General features: G+C 46.2%; 2 protein-coding genes and 1 pseudogene across 6 annotated transcripts in view; all 3 read left to right on the plus strand.

Moving 5' to 3' along the window:
• Positions 1-3,685, plus strand: part of Mocos (molybdenum cofactor sulfurase) — a 48,310-nt gene extending 44,625 nt beyond the window's left edge. The window contains exons 14-15 of the mRNA XM_021150722.2: positions 1,280-1,384; positions 3,494-3,685. Of these exons, the coding sequence (XP_021006381.1) occupies positions 1,280-1,384; positions 3,494-3,604 (216 nt within the window). The 3' untranslated portion in view covers positions 3,605-3,685. The remainder of the gene's footprint in view (positions 1-1,279; positions 1,385-3,493) is intronic.
• Positions 1,882-2,520, plus strand: LOC110284812 (annotated as a pseudogene). Its single transcript, XR_002376986.2, has one exon. The product of XR_002376986.2 is annotated as a 60S ribosomal protein L9 pseudogene (transcript).
• Positions 3,686-9,065: 5,380 nt separating the features above from the next.
• The window catches only part of Fhod3 (formin homology 2 domain containing 3), a 416,962-nt gene continuing 403,187 nt past the window's right edge, over positions 9,066-22,840 (plus strand). For 2 of the 4 annotated variants that reach the window (XM_021150413.1, XM_021150415.1), the window contains exon 1: positions 9,066-10,227. In XM_021150413.1, the coding sequence (XP_021006072.1) occupies positions 10,063-10,227 (165 nt within the window). In that variant the 5' untranslated portion in view covers positions 9,066-10,062. The remainder of the gene's footprint in view (positions 10,228-22,840) is intronic. The other 2 variants (XM_029472088.1, XM_029472089.1) reach the window with 2 other exon arrangements.

Below are 22,840 nucleotides of genomic sequence, written 5' to 3' on the forward strand. Positions count from 1 at the left end.
GGGCCTGGGACTCTCTGCCACTCACGGGGCCTGGGACTCTCTGCCACTCACGGGGCCTGGGACTCTCTGCCACTCACGGGGCCTGGGAATCTGGAGCTCAGAACCACATAGACATTATTTCCTACTAGATGAATGCCCATCAGCTAGAGTGCCCACTATAGCACAAGCCAAGGCTCAGCTACATTAGTGAGTACTTGAAATTCCAGGGAAAATCTCCATAAATAAGAGGCACATGTGGCCCCAGGGAAACCTGGTAGCTGACCTGGTTGTCCCAGCTGCTCAGGAGGCTGAGGCAGGAGGATCACTTCAGTTTATACAGTCAAAACCAGCTGGGCAACACTTTTGCATCTTATGTGTGTAACAAAAGAGCCATCTTATTACTTCTGAGATATTGAATTTCTGTTACTATTTCTGTTTGTTTCTCTTGTTATACAAGCGATAAAGCCACATGAAGTTCTCTCATACCAAATGGCTATGCCAAGTAGCTGAATGTTGGTTTATGTATTGCTGTTTGGGGTATGCAGGTATATGTATCTGTAGACACATATAAAATACACATATCATTTGCTTTCTGCTTTAATTACAAAAGACAATTATTTCCCCACACTTTGCTTAAAGCATATTTTCTTATATTTTATTTAAAGGCCTTTATGACTTTTTTCTTAGAAACCCAGTCTTACATAGGTCAGGCCAGTCTCAGACTTGCCATGTAACTGAAGATGAACTTGAATTTCTGATCCTTCTGCCTCCACCTCCTGAGTGCTCATATTATAGGTGTGTATCACCATGTCTGTTTTATGTAGTGTTAGGGATGGAACTCAGGGCTTTATAAATTTCTGGTAAGCACTGAGCTCGCTGATCCACATCCCAAGCTTCTTGTAGGTTAATTTGAATCCTTGCCATGTAGATGTGTTACCTTCAATACCATGCAATCTCCAAGACACAAGGTTTCCATAGTCCCAGCTATATGCAGATAGATCCCTGCTCATGAATCTATGTTAATACTTCTAGTACCTTTTAGGTTTAATTTCTATGTGTATAGTTGGTTCTTAAAGCTCACAGTGCCCGTGCTGGCTCAGTGGTGGCTTCTGTTTGTCTTCCAAGTTCTGAGTGCTTTCCTTCCTCAGATTCCTCGTCTCCAGGAACCATTGAGATTGCCGTTCACACCCTTCTTTTTCTCCACAGCCCTCATGCAACCCCACTTCTGTGCTTAGGGGCTGGCCACTTATCTATGATTCTCCCATGCTCATGATTCTCACATGTCCTCTCTCCCTGCCAGGTTCTAGGGCCTTGTCACAGGTGCCAGATGATTTGTATCGACCAGCAAACTGGGCAGCGGAACCAGGATGTCTTCCAGACGCTCTCTGAGAGTCGGGGGAGAAAGGTGGGTATGTGTAGGTATGTGTGCCCAACATGGCACCTCATTTTCATCTTTGCATGCTGTTGGCACATGACCATACCGTTATGAGTGTTGGGTAGTTTTCAGCGGTGGAGTGTTGTTACCCTTCCCAAAGCCAATGCTCTCGCCGAGGTCCTGAGCTTGCCTGTGCTTTCCTATTATTTTTCTTGCCATCTGAGGTTTTGTCCAGTGTGCATTGTTGTTTATTATAAGCATTTTAATGTTCTCTCATCTTGCTGAAGATAGAAGGAATATGAAAATAACAGGCCTGGGGATGTGGCTCGGGAGTAGAGTGCTTTACTCACCTAGCATGTACAGAGGTCTGGTTTCCATCCCCTACCATCTCAAGAAAAAAAAAATTAATTCAACTAGCTTGATCTGATTTCTTCACCACAGAGATCTTATAACATAGTAAGTTAGCTCCGTGTAGATAGAAGATCTGCTGAGAGGGCTCAGTAAAGCTCATGATACTGCTCTTTGCCCCATCTACTTCGAGGATGAAGACCATTCTCAGCAATCAGACTGTGGACATTCCAGAGAATGTTGAAATCACTCTGAAGGGGCACACAATCATTGTGAAGGGCCCCAGGGGGACCCTGCAGAGGGACTTCAATCACATCAACATGGAGCTGAGTCTTCTTGGGAAGAAAAAGAGAAGGCTCCGGGTTGACAAATGGTGGGGTAACAGAAAGGAACTGGCCACCGTCAGGACCATCTGCAGTCATGTTCAGAACATGATCAAGGGTGTCACACTGGGCTTCCGATACAAGATGCGGTCTGTGTACGCTCACTTCCCCATTAATGTCAGTATCCAGGAGAATGGCTCTTTGGTTGAAATCTGAAATTTCTTGGGTGAAAAATACATCCGCAGGGTTCAGATGAGGACAGGTGTTGCTTGTTCTGTCTCTCAAGCCCAGAAGGATGAGTTAATTCTTGAAGGAAATGACATTGAACTTGTTTCAAATTCAGCTGCCCTGATTCAGCAAGCCACAACAGTTAAGAACAAGGATATCCAGAAGTTTTTGGATGGCATCTATGTGTCTGAGAAGGGAACTGTGCAGCAGGCTGACGAGTGAGGAGGCCTCAGTTCCTGGCTCCAGAAATGAGATCCTGATCACAAGGACAATTTGGGCTCTTTTGGGAGAATAAAAGACTTATATATTGGGGGGAAAAAAAAAAAGCTCATGATACTAACCCCAGTGGTGCATCTCCATAGGGGTTAAAATGACTCTGTCACTGTTGTAGATTCTCGATTATAAAAGCGGAGCATTTACTATGTATTCATTATACATTACACATCAATGATTCATTAGAAGTATTTATTTTTAGTTCTGCATTTTCTGTTAGGACTTTGTGAAGAATTCCAGTCAGGCTGCATTGATGTATTCTTGAAGCAGGGTATGATGGTAAAACCTACATCCTCTAAAGAGCTCTATGTATCTATGGTTACATAGAGAATTTGAGGTCACCCTGGATTACAATGAAGTCCTGTCTCAAATAAATAATAAATAAGCAGGCTGGGGAGATGACAGTCTGCAAAGTGCATGCCTTATAAGCACACACACACACACACACACACACACACACACACACACACACACACAGAGCTGGATACTGTGACACATGCTTGTAATCTCAAAGCTGGGAAGGCAGAGAAGGGCAGATCCCTGGAGCTCTCCAGCCCACCCGCCCTACCTGGTGAACAGCAGACCATGAGAGACCCTCTCTCAATAAACGAGGTGGGCAGCATCTGAGGAACTGCAGCCAGGGTCTCCTCTGTCTTCTATCTGCATGTATGTGTGTGCCCTTGTACACGCACAAACACATGCCTCTGCCTTCTGAATGCTGGGATCAAAGGCATGTTACAAATGTTTTTTTTTTTTTTTTTTTTTTTTTGAGACAGGGTTTCTCTGTGTAGCCCTGGCTGTCCTGGAACTCACTTTGTAGACCAGGCTAGCCTCAAACTCAGAAATCTGCCTGCTTCTGCCTCCCGAGTGCTGGCTTTAAAGGTGTGTGCCACCACGCCCGGCGTTACAAATGGTTTTAGCTTTTAAAATAACGTGCCTTGTCTTCCGACTGTTGCCTCCATCACAGGTGAACTTTGGTGTGTACCTGATGCATTCGTCCTTGGATTTATCATCTCCACATTTCCTGTCAGTGGGATCGGAGGTGCTCCCCGTGTTGAAAGACTGTGGAGTGTCCTGATTCACCCTCTTCCCAGAAACACCCAAGTGTTATCTCCTAACATTTCTTCTCCCAAGAGCATTAAAGTTTCTCTTTACAACACTGCCTACCATTATTGAGACCTGCAACTTGATTCAGTAGAACTTTGTCTTACAATGAATGCTGTGCTTTGCGGTTGGAGTCCAGCCCACTCTTACCATGTGGCCTCTGACCTCTCTGCTCACTTGCACTGACACAGCTCAGCAGAGTGCTGCCATGCCTGCACCAAGAAAGGCTCCCTCCTAACACATCCAAAGAATGGTCACTTGTGGTCATATTAAATATTTCATGCGACTCCGAAGATTAATTTTTTTGTTTTTAGTTTATTGAGTACATTGCAATATTGCAAAAGATCAGCTGTCTGGCAGGAACTAGAACACACTAGTTTTCAATCTATATCTTTTTAGTGGCATCGGTTGAGGTATGATCTCATGTAACACAGGCTGGCTTGATCTTCCTGCCTTCACCTGGTGCTGGAATGTGCCATCATATCCAGCTTGACTTATATATTTTGAAGGTGTGTGTGTGTGTGTATGTGTGTTCACATTTAAGATTTCTGTCTTAGTTTTTCAACTTTTGTTTTTAGACAGGGTTTCACTGTGTATCCCAGGCTGACCTAGAACTCACTATGTAGATCAGGCTAGTCTTGAACTCATGGAGGTCTGCCTGCTAGGATAATAGGTTACGCACCACACCTGGCTTCTATGTCTTTTTGATGGACTGGGTCTTTTTTTATCTATAGTATCTTTTTGTAACTAGTATTTTCCAGCTGTCGGGTATGTCATGTTGATGGAGCCACTTCTGAGAGTTATGAGCCTCCTCTCACAAATATAAATTCTGAAGTTCTTGAAAAAGTTTTAAATTTAATTTAGCAATTTCTAAAAAGATTATATGTGTTGGCTTTGCTGGCTTTATTTCAGGTGCACAGTGTCAGTTTACTTTTGTAAGATGAAGTGAGTTTGTACATTACACAGACCTGTCCAGCTGGAGAGGGTGCCTTTGCACTCCTGGGTGTGTGCTTTCTTCTCCACATTGTCACACTTGGCTAACATGAGCAAGCACTCTGCCACAGGCCTCACCCATCCAACTTTAATTCTCTCAGACCCCCTGTGGAGCAGGCATTGATAACCAGAGAGGTGAAATGACCCCATGAAGACAGAAGCAGTGCCTGGCAGAGCTTAGCCTATAGCCCAGTCTGTCTGTCTGTCCTCTCTGTTGTAAACTGCTGAGTCGTGATTGTGGTGCTTTAAATTGTCAACTTAACTCGACCTGGGATCACCTTGGGGACAACTCCCGAGCAGACCTGGGAGGGAGCTTCTTAACTAGGCTGCGGGGAGAGCATCTGCCCCAAACGTGGGCAAAACCATCTCCTAGGCTGGTGGCCCGGACTGAGTGAAAAGGAGAAAGCAAACTGGGCACCAACATTCATCTCTCTGCTTGCTGCCCACACACTGTGTGACCAGCTTTCTGGTACCTGCCCGCTTGCAAGTGTGACCAGCTGCCTCCTGCCACAATTTTTTTTCCTGTGCCACAGTGAATTTTATGCCTGGAACTATAAACCCAGACAGATGCTCTTTCCCTTAAGTTGCTTCTGTCCTATATGTTGTCATAGCAACAAGACAAGTAGCAAATGCAGAAGTGATGTGTCACCAAGGAGAGAAAGGGCTTCTGGGATCTAGAGGGCCTAGGGAGCCACTGTTGGATCTTGGTTGGGACTTGAGGATCCTCAGGGACCCTGCAGCAGCCAAAACCTTCGTTGGTTCATATTGTTTCATGTTGGATCTCTGAGAGCTTGGCCTCTCTCAGGCCAGTTCAGGGAGCCCTAGGAAACAAGGGAAGCCAGGCTCCATCCGGCAGTCTCTTTCTAACTCCCACTTCTGTGCTAGCAGAATTAACTTCTACACATTCATTCACCTTACAAATCCCCCAATTAAAATTGTTGTAGAAATTATTTAATCCTGAGCCTGTGCTTCTAAGCTGCCTTTGACCATTAAGTTCCCAGATAAAAGACACACATGACCTTTGTATTTACAATAAGCCCTAAACAGCACAAGAACTGGACACATACCTACACTCTATGCTGTTAGAATTTACCTTTCTACCCATAACTCCAAGTTATTACTTACTATGTTTCATCTGGGCTGCTCGTAACTTCAGCTGGGCAGTGCCCAGGGCCACATCTTACTCAGGGCAGCTTCTCCTTCCTCCTCCTGCACCTTCTTCTTCTCCTTGTGATTCTCCTCCGACCCGAAGCCCAGGAAACCTCAACCCCACCTATGTCTCTTCTGCAGACCTGCTGGCTGTTGGCATCTTTATTTACAAATCAGAAAATAATCAGGGGGCAGGGTTGCAGGTCTGCATGCAGACTCCAGGTCTTGGAGGACTGCACTTAGCAGTATAATGGACAGCAAGAACAAACCTCAGCAACAATCTTGTCAAATCATACTCTCTCCATGAATAAGTGACAGGACACCTTTAAGTCTCACCTGAAAAGTGGTGAGAACCACAGTTCTTATTAAAGTTAATGGTGACATCACTGTGTGTGGCACAGGACCTTACAATGCCTGAGAAAGTCAAGCCGTGTCTACCACCTGGTGGCAGCATTAGGTAAGCTCAGAGGTGTTTCCTTACTGGATTCTGAGAACTAGTTCAAACTGGGTCAGCAAGTCTCAGCAGCTGAGTGATGGTGCAGGGCTTTTGGACTCTGAAGAAAATTGCATTACTGGTGATGGAGTCTTTCAAAAGTTACTGCCTGAGTCATTTCCCCAGCACGTTATCTTTGAATCTACTTAGCACAACTATTCCTTTGGGGTCTGCTTTTCTTAGGTCTCTGCTTTTGTTGTTGTTCTTTTCTCCAAGGACATAGCTTTGAATTGACTGTTTGGTCCAGTCTGACCTTATCTATCCTTTTCTGTGAATAAGTGTGACTGCATCCATGTGCTCAAATGTATGTCTATGTAGAGGTGTATGCCTATTAAAATCTCAGTGGATTGTCTGTGAATTTTACTAAGATTTATTTTATGTGTCAAACCCAGCTCTCCTGCAAGAGCAATAAGTGCTTTAAACTGTTGAGTCCTCTCTCCATCTCTCAACAACCACATTTTAAAATATATTTTACTAAGTTCATTTCTTAAGCTCAAAGACTTAGGGGATTGGATGCCCTCTCTGGCCTCCACAGGCATTGCACACACATGTTGTACAGACATACAGACATGCAAAATTATACATACTAAATATATAAAATTATACATACATACTGTATACATACTAAATTAAAAAAATTTATTTAAAAAGGTTCTTTTCTGCTGTCTGAAGATAATGGGGATGAGAAATTGCTTTTTTTATAATCCTAAATTTAGAGAGTCCATATTTCTTCTCTTCTTGCAAATAAAATTGATTATTATATGTAGCTGGAAGCACCCAACGGGTACTTTGAACGGTTTTAGTGTTCTCCTTAGACAACTCCTTAGCTTCAACCCATATAATTTATCCCTTTCCAATGACTGCAGGGATCAGTTTGCCAATTGTTTCATTGTCCTATAGCACAGAACCCATTTTTTCTCATCCTCAGGAGCCCACAAACGCATTTCTCCCAGATTAGACCTGGTTTCCTGGTACGAGGTCTCAGGCCAGAGCTCTCTCAGGGCAAGAGGAGGTGAAGTGGGGTCTCTTCAGGTCTGTTCTGAGAAGCCACATACTGTCACTTCTACACACTCTGCTTGTAAGAGCAAGTACCAAAGCTACCTCTATTCAAAGAATGGGGAGCTGGTACAGTGGGGTGAGCCATTGATTCCAGCATGCTGTAGGCAGAGCACTGTGTTCAGGTGGAGCACTATGGGTTCCAGGCCAGCTGGGGCTGCATAGGAAGATTCTGTCTCCCTAAATCAACCCAATCCAATCCATTCCAATCGACCAACCAATCAGACCAGTCAGTCAGTCAGTCAGTCAGTCAGTCAGTCAGTCAGTCAGTGGGTCAGTCAGTCAAGGGATAGAGAAATAGGGTTTATCTTTTAATAGAAGTGGCCAAATTATGAAACCCTAAAGGGAGAGATAGAAATGAAGGGAATTTGAGGGATGTGGAGGAAACAGAGGAAATGTGAGTGAAATGGAGGGATATGAGGCATGTGAGGAAAATCAGGTGAATATGAGGGGTGGGGGGAATAGGGAAATATGGGCAATGTGGAACAAATGAGGGGAATATGAGGGTTTTGGTGGAATGAGGGGGGGGAAATGAATGGTGTAGAGGAAATGGGAGGCAAGAGAAAACTTTCACCATTGCTATCTTTGCACAACCCCCACACCACATTAACTGCAAAGACTTTGAAGAAAGATACTCAGATTCATAAACTTTCTCAGAAACCCATTCTAGGGAGGGGTCATATTTATACCACCCACAAAAGGAAAAAAAAAACAAACAAGAAAAAGGTGTTAGTTCCTTGTTGCTTAGATAAAACATCTGGCGGAGCAAATAAAGGGAAAGGTTTCTTTGGGCTATCATGGAGGATCTGGACTATCATGGCTGGGAAGCCATGCAGCTGGAGTGTGAGGTGGCAACATTGTATCCACAGTCAGAAACCGCAGAAATGGATGCTGCTGCTCGGTTTGCTCTCTCTCGGTGCTAGCCCAGGGGGAGAGTTTCATCTACGGTCCAGGGTCTGTCTTCTTTTCCTCCTTCAGACTTTTCTGCAAACATCATTCTATAATGTTGCAGAGGCACATTACCACAGTGATTCTAAACACAGTGAAGTTAACACTAAGTATTAACCATCACAAACCCAAAAAAGTATGATTCAAGTTCGGTGCATCACCTAGTTAGAGAGGCTGAGGCAGGAGGATCATGACTTTGAGGCCAGGAGGGGCTTCATCAAGGCCCTTGTTTTTGAGATGGGGGTCTCTTTATTATGTAGCCCTGGATGTCCTGGGACTCACTATATAGATCAGGCTGGCCTCAAACTCATAGAGAGTTGCCTTCCTCTGCCTCCTGAGCAGTAAAAGTATTAAAAGGTGTGTACCATGCCCAGCTAAAATTCTGTCTCAAAAACTAGTCTCCCTTCAAATCCAAACAGCCTAGGACAAGAGAGGAAGGAATCAGAGGCTGTGTGAAAGAGCCACAAAGGAGATCTTCAGGATAGGGCCCTATATTGAGACAGGAGGCCAAGTGCACACACATAGAAGGCTTGTGAAAGATGCGAGTGAGGCTGCTAAGTGAAGAGCAAGGGTTTCTTTTCTCTTGAAACCAGAGAAAAGGGGGAGGGACGCAATACGGAGCCATTTTGGGTGTGAAGAACGATTGGATATTGATTATTGATTAGGGTGACCAAGAGGGATTAGGTATCTTCAGTAATGTGGCCTGGGAATGGAAAAGGTGGTGAGTTCTCTTTGGAAACGTAAGGGGTCGCCCGTGAGCAGCAAGGAGAACCGGCATATGCTGCTTGGTATTGCCACTCCAGCCTGGAGGAAGAAGGCAGGCTGTCAAGCTACATGCCAAGTCCCTCTTGTGAGGGAGACCCCCAACCTCCACCTCGGTTCTTCTCAGCATCTTCACCATTCCGGGATCTGACCAGAAGCACCCTTCTTCCTCTGTCGCAGAAGGTCAAGTTAGAACTTCCGGAGACCTAGTACTGAGGAGAGGGCTGGTGATGATGGACAGGTTCAACTGTAACTCTCAGGCAGCTGTCCCGGTCCGGTCTTGGGGTCGTGGAGACTCTCCTTGCAGTCTACCAATTCTCAGTGCAGGAGCCCTTGGGCTCAAGAAATGCTGCTGGGATTCCTAGGCCCCCTATTCTCCTACTGAGCTTCTTTTCTCACCGGGGCAAACCTCCCTAGAGTCCTTGCCCGGGCTTCGGGTCGCTATCTCCCAGTCACAGGCCTGCAGACAGCTTTGCTCCCTGGTCTGGGTGCCCAGCCGCAGGGAGACCAGCTCTGTCGCTTTCATCTGGGAAGGGTTGTGCTGTTCCCTGTCCCAGGGGTAACGTTGTCAGAGGACTTCCTTGTCCCCAGTCTAGTGCCAGCGCTCCAAGGCTGGTGCATCTGGAACCTGGGCAGCAGGCACACGTGCAGGGAGCTCGGCGCAGGGGCGTTTCTGCGCGTTGATTGCTGCTAGGTTCAGGGCTACCGACGCTGCGCAAATGGCTCTCGCATTCCCTGTCCCTGCAGCGGTCGCGAAGGTCGGGGAAGCCCGGTCCGGTGCCCAGTAAACCGAGCAGGGGAGGAGCCCGGGCGGGAGCGGGAGGAGGAGGGGGGCGAGCCCCGCCCCCGCCCCGCCCCCCGTGGCCGGAGTCCGGGCTGCAGCCGGGCGCGCCGTTGCCTGCGAGCCCGCGAGCCTGCTAGCGGCAGCAGTGGCGGCAGTGGCGGCAGCTTCTCCTCCGCACAGACCCGGAGCCCCGGCCTGCGCGGCCCGCTGACCCTGGGGCCCGCGCCCCACGGGGCAGGGATGCATCATGGCCACGCTGGCTTGTCGCGTGCAGTTCTTGGACGACACCGATCCTTTCAACAGCACCAACTTCCCAGAGCCAAGCCGGCCACCGCTGTTCACATTCCGCGAGGACCTGGCTCTGGGCACCCAGTTGGCCGGGGTCCATCGGCTGCTGCGGGCGCCGCACAAGGTAAGAGCCGGCGGGATAGGTAGGGGGCTGGAGACGCACCCCCTGCAGCTGTGCCTGTCGGGGTGGGGGCGCTGCAGACGGGCTGAACTGGCTGAGGCCCGGGGGACACGCGCCCAAGGGCAGATGCCACTGAGGCTTAGGCAGAGGGGCCCGGAGCACCCAGAAGCAGGCGCACGACTCTCTTTGGCTGGCGGGAAGGACAGCTCTATGCCCTAGTGCAGATCTTTGGGCGAGCGGGGCCCAGCAGGTGCCATGCCGTCCGGAGGCGGGTTGCGTTAGGATCTCCGTGGTCTCTCCGTTAGCTCGGCCTGGTGGGCGGGGTGCAGCTCGGACGCCCGGGCGATCGGTCTGGGTACCCCGACTGGCCGGGAACCGGGAGCGGAAAGAGCCCTGGGGACTGCGGGACCCGGTTTTCTTGAAGAGAGCCCTTAAAGATGCCGGGGTCAGAAGCTCTGTTGGGCCTCCCTGGCACTGTGGGCGGCTGGGCGACCCTCGCGACAAAGCACGCTTTCCGGGAACACCTCCCCCTCCTCCCTCTGGGAAGGGGCGCGCACTGCGATAGCGTTCACACTATCCCGTTTTTTTTTTTTTTTTTTTTTTTTTTTTTTTTTTGCTTCTGAGGAGCAGGTGGCCTCAGGAACCTTGGAGAAGCAGCCCCTGTGGGAGGAAGGGCGGGGGCGCGGGCAAGGGGCGCACAAAGCCTCTCGGCCCAGGAGCCCCAAGAGAGTGTCCCCTGGGAAGAATGGCGTCTCAGTCCACCCGTTAGAGTTTTCTTTTCATGTCTTTTCTTTCTTTTTTAACCCTTTGAAGGAGGCCAGGCGTCTTGCAAAGTGATTGTAAGGAGCCAGGCATTGGAAGCTAATCATTTAGTTCTCTGGGAAAGCCCTTCCCGCTTACACAGGCTCACTACACCTTGAAGGGTTTCCCTGCTTAATGTATTTTCTGCTTAGGTCCACATCAACGTTTAGAGTCAAATAATTCCTTGAGAATCAACATGAACAAACATTTGGGAGAGAGAACTCTTAATTCCAAGAGCAAAAGTGAATTTTGAAAAACCCTTCGGCTTTCTCTTAAGATGTCCACTTGCTTTGAAAGTAAAGGAGGAGGCTGTGTAAAGGTTTGGCAGCGATGCCCTCTTGCTGAGTTCATCCCACCGAACGAGTAACCCGTTTTGTTTTGAATGAGGACTGGGGCAGATCCCTCTCATTCCTCCTTACTGGGGCAGAGCGCGTATCCTCACAGTTCTCAGATTCTTTCTGATCATAGAGCACCATACCCAGAGAGACAGAGGCTTAAGGATCGCTTTAGTAAGTTCTTGCCCCATCTCTGGCAGTGGATTCAGTTAAAAGTTTTTACAGTGTCTTCCACTTCTTGGTTATTCCATTCATCATGGTCTCAGATTACAGTGATCGTTTGTTGAAACCACAGAAGCCTCTAATTGTGGCCCTGTGACCTTGAAGTGGTCTCCTTGGATCGCAAACCTTATATACATGGGCTGACCTTTCAGGCTCCGAACTCAAGTATGTTTTTATGTTTCCATAGTCTTCATCTAGTGTTCCTGGTGGGGCAGGAAATCTTGATGCTCCTCCAGAAGCCGTTTCTACAGCAGCTTCTAAGGTACCCTTTTGTGAAACAAGCTCAAGAAGAGGGGGTTTAGAGAAAACCATACCTGCCCAGGCTCAGTCTTAGAAATCTTTTGGCTAAAGACACCAGCAGTATTTTCTTTTTTTTTTTTTTTAAAGATTTATTTATTGATTATATGTAAGTACACTGTAGCTGTCTTCAGACACCCCAGAAGAGGGAGTCAGATCTCGTTACAGATGGTTGTGAGCCACCATGTGGTTGCTGGAATTTGAACTCCGAACCTTCGGAAGAGCAGTCGGGTGCTCTTACCCACTGAGCCATCTCACCAGCCCAACCAGCAGTATTTTCATTTGCTTTTATACACTGAAAGTCTTTGCACTTAGGGACAGAGCAGGCAGCTGACTGCTAGCCAGAGTTCCATCAAGCAGAATTCAGGGCATCTATGTGTTTAAGTACACATGCATATCTTTAATATGCTAGTTAGATTAAAACTAGCAACGTTAAAAACAAGATTTAGGACAGCGTTGCATATCCCAGGCTAACCTTGAACTTGCTATGTATCCAAATAAACCCTGGAAGTTTTCATCCTGTCTGTGCATCCCAAGTCCTGGGATTACAGCTGTGCCACCACAGCCACCAAGAGTGCTGGTGGACCAAGAGGGCTCTGTGTGCGCTACAACACCTGAACTGGATCCCCAGCTCCTACAGCAGATCTTCCTAAAGTTGGAGGAGCAGCCTGTGGTAGAAAGCATGTCAGTCAGGAGCACTCGGTGTGTCATCTGTGCTCCACTGGGGCCCTAGTGCATGATCTCACTTAACACTACAGAGTTCTGTCACCTTTCTGTTTTAGAGGCAGAGAAACAGAGGTAGAGAGTAATTAAATAACCTGATTTCTCTGCCAGCAGTAGGGAGCTGAGAGCCTAACTAAGCCTGTGTGACTGGACACCTCCATGCTGCTCTGCCCCACAAGCAGCTCTGTAAGTGAGGGCAAAAGCTATATACTTTCCGGGCCTTCTCATCCATTACCTTGGGAAGTTTACCTAACAGCCATCTTTGTGTGCTGGGGACTTGTTGGCCTGGGGATAGGTGATGTTACACAGATAAGGGCTTGAAGAATTCCTGACCTGGTACAGTTCTTAGAGGTGGGAACATCATAGTCACGGACCGTGCTGTGACTTAGCAGCTGGAGGGGACAGGGGCTCACTGTCATTCCAGGGCCCTGCCAGGGTTTAGGGAACACTTCTGGGGCAGTGTTCTGAGACAGGCCTGTTGCAAGAGGGTGAGAACTCTGGGAGGTGGAAGGGGAAAGCAGGAGGGTGGACTCACATTCACACAAGCCCAGTCTTCTCAGCCTTGCCCTGCAGGTCACAGCAGAGAAAAGCATATAGGGTTGTAAGCCTGGGCTTCAGGAGCTCCTGTATAAAACCAAACAAAACCAGACAAACACAGCATCTGAGACTCCGGGGAAATGGCTCAGTGAAAGTGCTGGCCATGCAAGCGTGAACACTTGAGCTCAGGATCCCAGAACTTAAAAAGTTGGGTGCAGTGGTGCATGGGTGTAATCCCAGCACTGTGTGGAGACTAAAGGATCTTTGGGACTTGTTGGCTTGCTGGTCTAGTTTAACCAGTAAGTTCCAGGTTCAATGAGAGACTTTGTCTCAAAAATCAAGTAGGAGATTGAAGAAGATATCCGATGTTAATCTCTGGCTCTACATGCACACACACACACATATGCACACACATATGCACACACACACATGCACACACACATGCACACACACATGCACACACATGCACACACACATGCACACACATACCCCCCCAATACATGCAACGAAAATAATCTAAGGGCATTTCCCTCATTTCATAGACTAAACAGGAACTGCAGAGTCTTTGTATAAAAAGAGTAATGACTAAGGTGCATATCAATATAGCAGTTATGACTGCAATTAAAAATTTGAAAATATTAACTTTATATGTATGAGTGTTTTGCCCACACATACATCTGTGTATTACATGCATTCTAGAACTAGAGTTCTGGACAGTTGTGTCTGCTCTATGTGTGCTGGAAACTGAATCCAGGTCCTCTGCAGGAGCAACAAGTGCTTTTAACCACAGAGTATAGTTCTAGCTCCCACACTTTTAATTTTTAATGACTTAGTAGTTTGACTTGGGGACATTTTCTTTGTATACTCAAGAGTAGAGTGACTGGAGTGTGACAACTACTGTGTTCTTGGTACTTGTCTGATCAAAGAACACCCTAGACCCATATCACCTCACCAAGCTTGTGGCTCCTGAGGCCAGGGACTGATGCTATTGCATGTCCCAGCAAGAGACATATATAAGTTTGAAATCCCCAAACTAGCTTCTGACACAGATCTGTCCCAATAGAGCTCAGTGGCTCCACATTAGTGTCTAAATGTTCTCTTCCCAGGAAGCGTGTCCATATGCATACACATCTTGCTGGCCTCACCTCAAGTGTCCTCACTTTAGTCCTTTTTCAGGACCTCTGTCTTTGTGGCTATCCACAGAGCTTTGGGTATCCTATCTGTAGAACAGCCCGTTGCACCGAGGATTTTGCTGCAGGCGCCAGGCCTGACACAGAGCTCTCCTGAGCTGCTATCTACCATGATGCTTGGTAATTTGAGTACAAATTACCACCCGAGTGCACCGGTTACAGATGAGCTTCATCAGGCTGATAGTACATGGGGTTCTTACTACCTTCTGTATGTTTAGATAACTACCTGCAGGTGACACCCTGGTGTCTCCTTTCTCTGTGTTGCACTTAGAAGCTAAGTCGTGCTAAGATAGGGTGTTCACCATGCTGATTGGCAGGTGTTACTTTTAGAACACAAATCCACTGGTATTATTGCCCTAATGAATTTCCACCTTAATCCTCTTAAGGGACACATCTGTTTGCTACATTACATTGAGATTTTTCAAAGATGAGATCATTAGTAAACTTGGCAAGTGGGTTGTGCCTTGGCATTTTAGGACAGCGCTGTTTAAGAATGTTCTATGAATGGCTACGAGTCTAAGCAGGGTTGAATCTAACCACTGTAATTAGCTCACTTGGTTGGAACCTTGCGATTGAGATCGGGATCATAGGATTGAACCCTTTATGGGTCAGCTGGCTTTGCTTCATGCATGGCCACAGACCATGTTGGTAACCCAGCCAGACATCCAGCAGGTGTTCTCATAGCTCCTTGCAAGTATCTGAGTTGGAACAGAATGACCGCAGACTTGGTGGGGGGGGAGGGGTTGGGGCAAGGCTCCTCTGGAAGAGTTTGTGTTGGAGACTGTCCTGTAGCTAAATGTGTCACTTATCTACGTCCCCAGCAAGTGTGGCAGGTGGACTCACTGGCAGGAACCTCCAGGGACCACCTAAGGAAATTGAGGCATAGATAGGTAAGCAGGTTGTTTAAGGTCGTGCTGCTGTAAGTGAAGGAGCTGGGATTTAAGGTCGAGTCTTTTTTTTACTCCGAAGCCTGTAGCCAACTGTGTCCATTATTAGAAAACCATCAGAGCACGTGCTGCTGTTCCCCCACAAGGCCAGGGCAAAGCTGCTGCTCCCCCACAGGGGCGGGGCACGTGCTGCCGCTGCCCATGGGGGCGGGGCGGGGCTGCCTGCCACTGGGCTGTGACTTATGGGGCGCCCTGCTCTGTTGAGTCCTGCTGTTGATACTCTGTGGGGCCTGTGCCTTTTGTCCTTGAAGTCCAAGCTGGGTCCCTCGGCAAAACACAGGCCTGCCCTCCCCCTCCCCCACGGGACTGTGAAACGTTAGTTCTTACTGGTGGCAGTTTTAAACTGATTAACATGCCAGGTCAACTCAGGAACGCCCTTCCCCCACCTTCTTTTCTTTTCCTTGGGGTCTCTTTAGTGATGAAACTTTCCAACCTCACAGGACTTGGCTTTCTTCAGCCAGAGGCAGCTACTGTTCCTGATGGCCACACACTTCATCTGCTGTTCCTCTGACTCCTGTGGCCGGCTTATACCCATTTGAAAACAACGTCTATTTTTTGGTCCATTTGCGGTGTTGGGTTTGACATTCATGCTTTTTGGGGTTGGGAAGACAGAGCAGTCAGACAGTGAAATAAAGAAGGAAGGGAGGCAAATATTAAGTCACAGCAAAACAATAAGCCTCAGCTGTGACAGGGATGCTACCAGCAAGATGGAGGTCAGTACTATTTTTCCGTCAAACAAATCTCGAAGAAAAAGAGAAGACTCGAAAGAAAAAAATATAAAGAATTTGAGATATACACTAACCAATATAAGGTTCTAACTGTAGGCTGAGTCAAACAAATGCATTGTAAATAGATATTTAACATTAGTGGGGAAAATCCAACATAACTGCCTACTTGGTAGTGCACATGCTTAACTTTGAAAGTTACATATTTATTTACTTGTTTTGTGTGGCTGTATACCTGTGTGCATATAAGTGCCATTAGCATAAGTGTGTGGAGGTCAGAGGTTTCAAGAGTTGGCTGTCTCCTTCAACCATGTGGGTCCCTAACCTGAATCCAGGTTGGCAGATTTAGCAGTAGGCATCTTTTCTGGCTCCACGTGATTAATTTTAAGGTGAGAGAAAAGTATGCTGCTATTTTGAAATAAGAATTTGTGATGTTCAGAGATGTGTTCTGAAATACTTATAGTCTGGATTATAAAAGGACTGGAATTTGCTCCAGGATGATCTAAGACTAAGAAGCAGGTAGGTGGGTCAGTGTCCAGATAGGGCCAGGTTAAACTGGACAGTGGGGATGTGGAGAAGAATCTGACTATTTCTTATACCTTTGCGCATATATATGTATATATGTATGTATGTGTATATATATATAATTTTTTTTTCCTGTAAAGAGACAAACCCTCTGGGATCAGAGTGCTGTCTTTAAGGCATACTGTTCCCTGAGCACGTGCAGTATGGCCAAGTGAAGTGTTTGTCTTTCGCAGTTATGTCTCACTGTATAGCCCCAGCTGGACTTAAACATGCAGTCTTCACCTGCCTATGTTGACACTGAGATTTCAGGCATGTGCCCCCATGCCTAGCCTCTGATGATGTTTATTTCTTCCCACTCTGTCATAGTCCCCTTAGGATTTACGAAGCCACCATTTTTGTTTGTGTTTGGATTGCCTTTCCAGCCTCAGTTGATCACCATGATGTCAGCAAGAACCTGTTCCATCACCTGCTGGTTTGGTAAAGGAAATGCTCAGGGAGGGATCCTTCTGGCCTCTAGGATAGGCACTTGCTTTGTTACCACTAAGATGTGATTGCAGCTGCAATAAAGGATGCCTTATATGAAGGCAAACCACCTTCTCACTGTTGTTGAAGCCTGTGGCCAGCAGGCAGGCCACAGTGGGGCTTGGTTTCAAGTGAGCTAACCCTGCTACTTCCTTCGTTTTGGCTCCAAAGAGCACCTTGGGGTGTAACGAATGGCAGGGGTAATTTAACAAGAGAAAATAGAAGTTTGTGTATTTCTACTATTACCTTCAATTTCTTTTTTTATGGGCAGACTAAAACATTTGTGGGCTAACCATCAAAGAGGGGATAAGATGGACCATTTTGGAAGGAAAAAAAATCAATTAACAACCAGAAAGAATACATTTTCAGAAGTTTCAGAATTTTAGGAACAGTAACAGATGGGATCTACATTGTATCTGTTTATAACTAGGGCTCTTCTCCCCCCTCTGGTTTAGTCTATGTGAGCTTTACTCTCACTCCTGCTTCAGTGCTGGGGTACACATGTGCCCCACTATTCCACAATGCCTTTTTAGCCATTAGTTTTGTAATTTAGAAATTAAAATGTTAGATTTTAAGGAGAAATGTTTAAGGACTAATATTAGGAAAATCATCTTAAACTGTTTGAACAAATTAAAAATAAGAAAACTTTGATGGCCCAGTAAGGAGCAGTTCCCCTAGGTTTATCAGAAAGGAAGCAAATTCGTTTCTCAAGCGCCTCATCAAATATTGTTTTGCATTCTTGAATCAGAAATAACCAAGAAGGAAGCTTCCCAAGTGCTTCTAGAGTTACTCTGCTTCACTGCACTCTGATATTTTCTGAAGATGGAATGAAAGGCTGCAATGGAGTCTAAAGCATGGAAGTTACAGGATAAGCCTGGGATGTTTTCAAAAGATGTGTTTCACTAAGAAATTGTACATGTGCATTTGTGAGGTCGTGCATTCGTGCAGCTGGCATCTGATCTCTTGGGGCTGGAGTGGTTGTGAGCTACTCCATGTGGGTGTTGGGAACTGAACTCAGGATGAGCAAGCACTCTCAACCATTGAGACATCTCTCTGGCCTCACCAAGGCACCTTCCACTGGTTAAGCAGATGCAAAGGGCAGTCTGGATTTTATAGCAAATGATTGATAGATGTAATGATTGATAGATAGCTACTTTTATTGTTGCTATGACTAAATACCAAAACAAAAACAAAACCCCAAACCAAGACAACAACCCCCCAACAATTCCCCTCCCCAAGCCCCCCAAACCAAACCAAAACTAAACAAACAAACAAACAAACAAACAAACAAAAACCCCAACCAAAACCCAACTAAGCAAGCAACCAACCAACCGAAACAAAAATAAAAACGGCAATTTAGGGGAGTAAGAGGTTACTTTGGTTATGGTCCAGGTTTTACAATCTATCATGGTAAGAAGGTAGACAGAGGAGGCAGCTCCTGTCTGTGGTGGAGGCCACTTACTTATGTCTTGGTGGATCAGGAAGCAGAGGGAGGACCATAAGTGCTCAGCTAGCTGTCTCTTTTTTCTCCTCTTTCTCAGGACCCAGAGTCTCCCACGCCCAGAGGTGCTCTTTCTATTGGTGCTCCAGACATTTCTTAATCCAATCAAGTTAGCCTTCTAACTTTACCACCATGGTGGCCAGATGTTCCTGGATTGACTGGGTAGAACTGACAAGTTTAAAGCAGTGGGTGCCCTGAGAGGTGTGTTCCTGGAAGCCAGAATGAGGAGGAGGAGCCTTCTGACCAAACCAGGGTCATGCATAGCACGGTAGCTACTCACTAGTCCTGGTTTTGAGTGAGGGAGTTTTCCCTGCTGTGCCGTAATCACTGTGAACTTGTTTTAGCTATGACTTAAGGTCATCTTTTCCAGTGCTGAGTTTGTTACAAGGGTGAGTCCTGTGTCAGTGGGAATAACCCCTGACTCATACATATAAGCATTCAGTAGCGTTGGCTTTGAGACAACTGACACATTTTTTTCCTTTCACCTCTTTCTTCTCCATTTATTTCTTTTCACCACTGTTCTTAAATGATGGCAAACTATAATTAATAGTACCACACACTGAACAATCTGGGTCTCATCCCTTGTGAACCCTGACCGACTTCTCGGGGGGAGTCATTGATGCAGGGCACTTTGAGGGCCAGGGGACGGATGTTGTAGGGAAACAGTGTGGAGGTGTGATGGCTCATTTAGATTGTCCATTTGACTGGATTATGGAACACCTGAGGGATTAGTGGATCTTACCAGTGAGAACATTTCCATTTCTATCTGATGGAGGATGTGGACAGCAGCATCCCATGGCGGGGTATTCAACTGGACCACATAGACAGAGAAATCTAGATGAAAACCAGCGTGTTTCTGCTCCCAGTCTGCGAAGATGAGAACTATCAGTCTCATATTCCTGCTGCCATGCTGTCCCTACTACGATGGACAACGGACTGTGAGCACAAGACAACTCTTTCCCTTTCCATTGCTTACTGGCAGGTATTTGTCTGCAACATAGACAAAGGCAGCTGATATAGAGGGCTGAGAGGGTGTGGCATAACCATGCCAGTAAGAATGGAACACACTGTCCACCCAGCCTCAGGACCGGTCACTTCTGCAGACTTGGGACTTGCTTCTGAGTCCCACTGTCGTCTTTCTGCTCTCTCTAATGACAACTCTGTGCTCTGTGTAGTCTTTTGTGTTAAGTCTTGGTGTCTGGCCAGGTGGAGGCTTCCTCCTGGTCTTGGAACAGTCATGAATAGGCAAAGAAGAAAAGGCTAGAGAGAATCAGATCTGTTCCCATTTAACAAGAATCAGCAATCCACACAGGTCATATCCCAAGAAAAGAGGTATTTAAAAATGAGGGTCAGAGCACTTACTTCCTCTGCACCCAGAAGCACTTTGTTGTTCAAGGTAGACGCCAAAACCCTTGAGTGGCCAGTCCACTGCTTCAGCGGGCTAAGTATTATTTTTTTCTCATGTGTGTGTGTGTGTGTGCGTGCACGCATGTGTGCACACGTGTGTTGTATATGCCTGCACTTGCTTTGTACCCTGTAGTTTCTATACACTACAGTTATATGTTGCTGTGAATTTGAACTGTGTTTATGAACTCAGGGTGATGTGTTTGGAGAGGGGTTACTGGCCAAGGTAGAGATCATGAGAGAAGAATCAAGGGGGCATTCAGCCCTATACAACAAGTAAGATAAGGGGTGGGCATGTGTCGTTGGAGACAGCAGAAAACTGTACTGAAAAAGATGCCAACCACTGTTCTTATCACACAAGGGGACGGTTCCTAACACTTTAACATTTCACTATAACTTGAAGAATATCCATGAACATAAAGTATAAAAATATATCTGAGCATGTGCTAAGTCACCAGATATATTTTAGGCACATAATCTTAATGTCAGCATGGTAACCTAGTCTGTTCCTGAACCATGATCCATGTAATGACTGCTCCCAGACCATGAGGGAAAGCACTCCGCTTCCTGTAATGATTAACTTGCTCCAAGCTTGTGCATGCATGCATGAATGAACCATTGAATATTTAGGTACTTGGCAATAAAGAAACAACAAGTAATGCTATAATACATTTACTTAAAGAAAAAACAAATATATGTGCTTGAATCTGTTTATTTCCTTAATTAAATCCCTAGCTGTTTAACTGCTGAGCTGAAGGAGTGAGATCTCATCTTTGAGGGAGGAAATTTCTGCAGTGGATGCAATGGAGGTGGTTGGAAAAGTGGTCTCTGAGTCAGGGTAGAGACGGCAGAGTGATGAGCAAGCTGTGCGGTTCAGGGACAGATTGACGTCTCTTGCTCCCAGCTGTTGTGTCACTTCTGAGGATGACACAGAATGACTGATAGAAGCCTGAATAAATGATGTGTTTGTACCCCACTGCTCCCCAGGTGATCTTCTCAGCTGTGCACTGAATACTCTCTGCCAAGGACTCTCTAGTTTTTACTGTGTTCAGTGTCAATGTCTCCCACCAAGGTTCAAAGCCCAGCAAAAAGACACATATCTGAACTCCTTTCAATAGAGTTCTGAGGTCCTGATAGGTAATTGCCTTTAGTAAATATTTTTAATATTTAAAAGAGTTATATTAGAAGGGAACAATATATATGTAAAATGCTTATACCCATGGTAGGTCTTGTATTCTCAGACCATTGTCAGGTCTTTAATCTATCAACTCGCTTATTGTATGTTACAACTTCTCAAACTGAAGGTGAGTGTGGCAGAGGCAAGTTCTCCATGTTGGATCTATGCCAAGTCCTCGGACAAGAAAGTCCCGCCTCTACAGAAGGGTCAGGGTGGCAAGGTGAGGCCAGGTGTCCCTGCAGGTGTTGTTTTCTGTTGCATTTGGGTTGGTATTCTCCAACCATAGAGAACCATTCAACACCGTGTGTCTCATCAGAACTCTGCTATCTATAGATATAAAATTATACATCTGACTACCTTCCTGAGTCACAGATACAGGAGTGTCACCTACAGTGATGGCATGGTAGCTCATGCACACATCATGACAATTGGAACTGCCCAGTCGCTTTCCAATTTCAATCCAACACTCATATGTGGAGGAGTTTGCATGGAGAACACTTGGAAGACTACCTGGTGACTGCTCTAGGCCCAGGTCAGGAATTCTGTGATGAAGAAGGACACCAGGCTAGACTTGCAGCCTACTGTCCAAAATGGATGAGCATCACTTCTTTAAAACAATTTTCCCCCAATGGGTTGGTTTTCCCAAAGTTTAGACCACCAACCAAAGAGTGTGCCTGGAGAGATCCATGGCTCCAGATACATATGCAGCAGAGGATGGCCTTGCCTGACAGCAATGGGAGGGGGGCCGTTGGTCCTGGGGAGGTTTGATGCCCCAGTGTAGGGGGATGCTAGAGCTGTGGGAAAGTGTGGGTGGGTGAGGGAGCACTCTCATACAGACAAAGGGGAGGGGGAAGGGCAAAGTGGGATGGGAGTCTAGTGGAGGGGATAACCAGGAAGTGGGATATCATTTGAGATGTAAATGAATGGAATGATTAAAAAGAAAATAAGATGGCAATACAAAAAAAAAAGCTTAAAAAATAAAGTCACTTTAATTCTCCAAAAAATAATTTTTTTTATTCATTCTTCACTTATACATCACATTCAGACTTCAGGTTTCCCTCCCTCTACCCCTCCCAGGTTCTCCTTCTCCACTCCCATAGGTTCAGTCCCTATCTTCCCCTGGGAAAGAGTAGGGCTCACAGGGACATCAACAGAAAGTACAACAAGATACAGTAAGACCAGGCATAAACCCTTACATCAAGGCTGGGCAAGGCAACCTAGTAGGAAGAAAAGGGTCCCAAAAGCAGATAAAAGAGTCAGAGACATCCCCACTATCACTGTCAGGAGTCTCCCCAAAATACTAAGCCAACAACCATAGCATATGCAGAGGACCTAGTGGCTCTGTGATAACTCCTTCAGTCTCTGCCAGCCCCCATGAGACCTACTTAGTTGATTCCTTGGCCTGGAAACAACACTTCTTTAAGCTGTGTTTTCCTCATTGCTTTGGTCCTGAACACTGGGTCCTATTGCTGCCTATGCTGAGTGTTAGGGAGGGAGAGGACCACTGGGTGTTTGTATATGTGATAAGGGACCCCTCCTCCCAGGCCATTGCAGCTATAGCAACTATGATTAGTGGATTTGGAGAGGCAGGGGTTGTAGCCATGGAGCCTAACTATTTTTTCTATACCTGTATACTTCAGGATTTTATTTATTTATTTATTTATTTATTTATTTATTTATTTATTTTGTTTATTGAGACAGTGTCTCATG

Source organism: Mus caroli, chromosome 18 (genome assembly GCF_900094665.2).
Source record: "Mus caroli chromosome 18, CAROLI_EIJ_v1.1, whole genome shotgun sequence".
In the NCBI taxonomy this organism is placed as follows: Eukaryota; Metazoa; Chordata; class Mammalia; order Rodentia; family Muridae; genus Mus; species Mus caroli.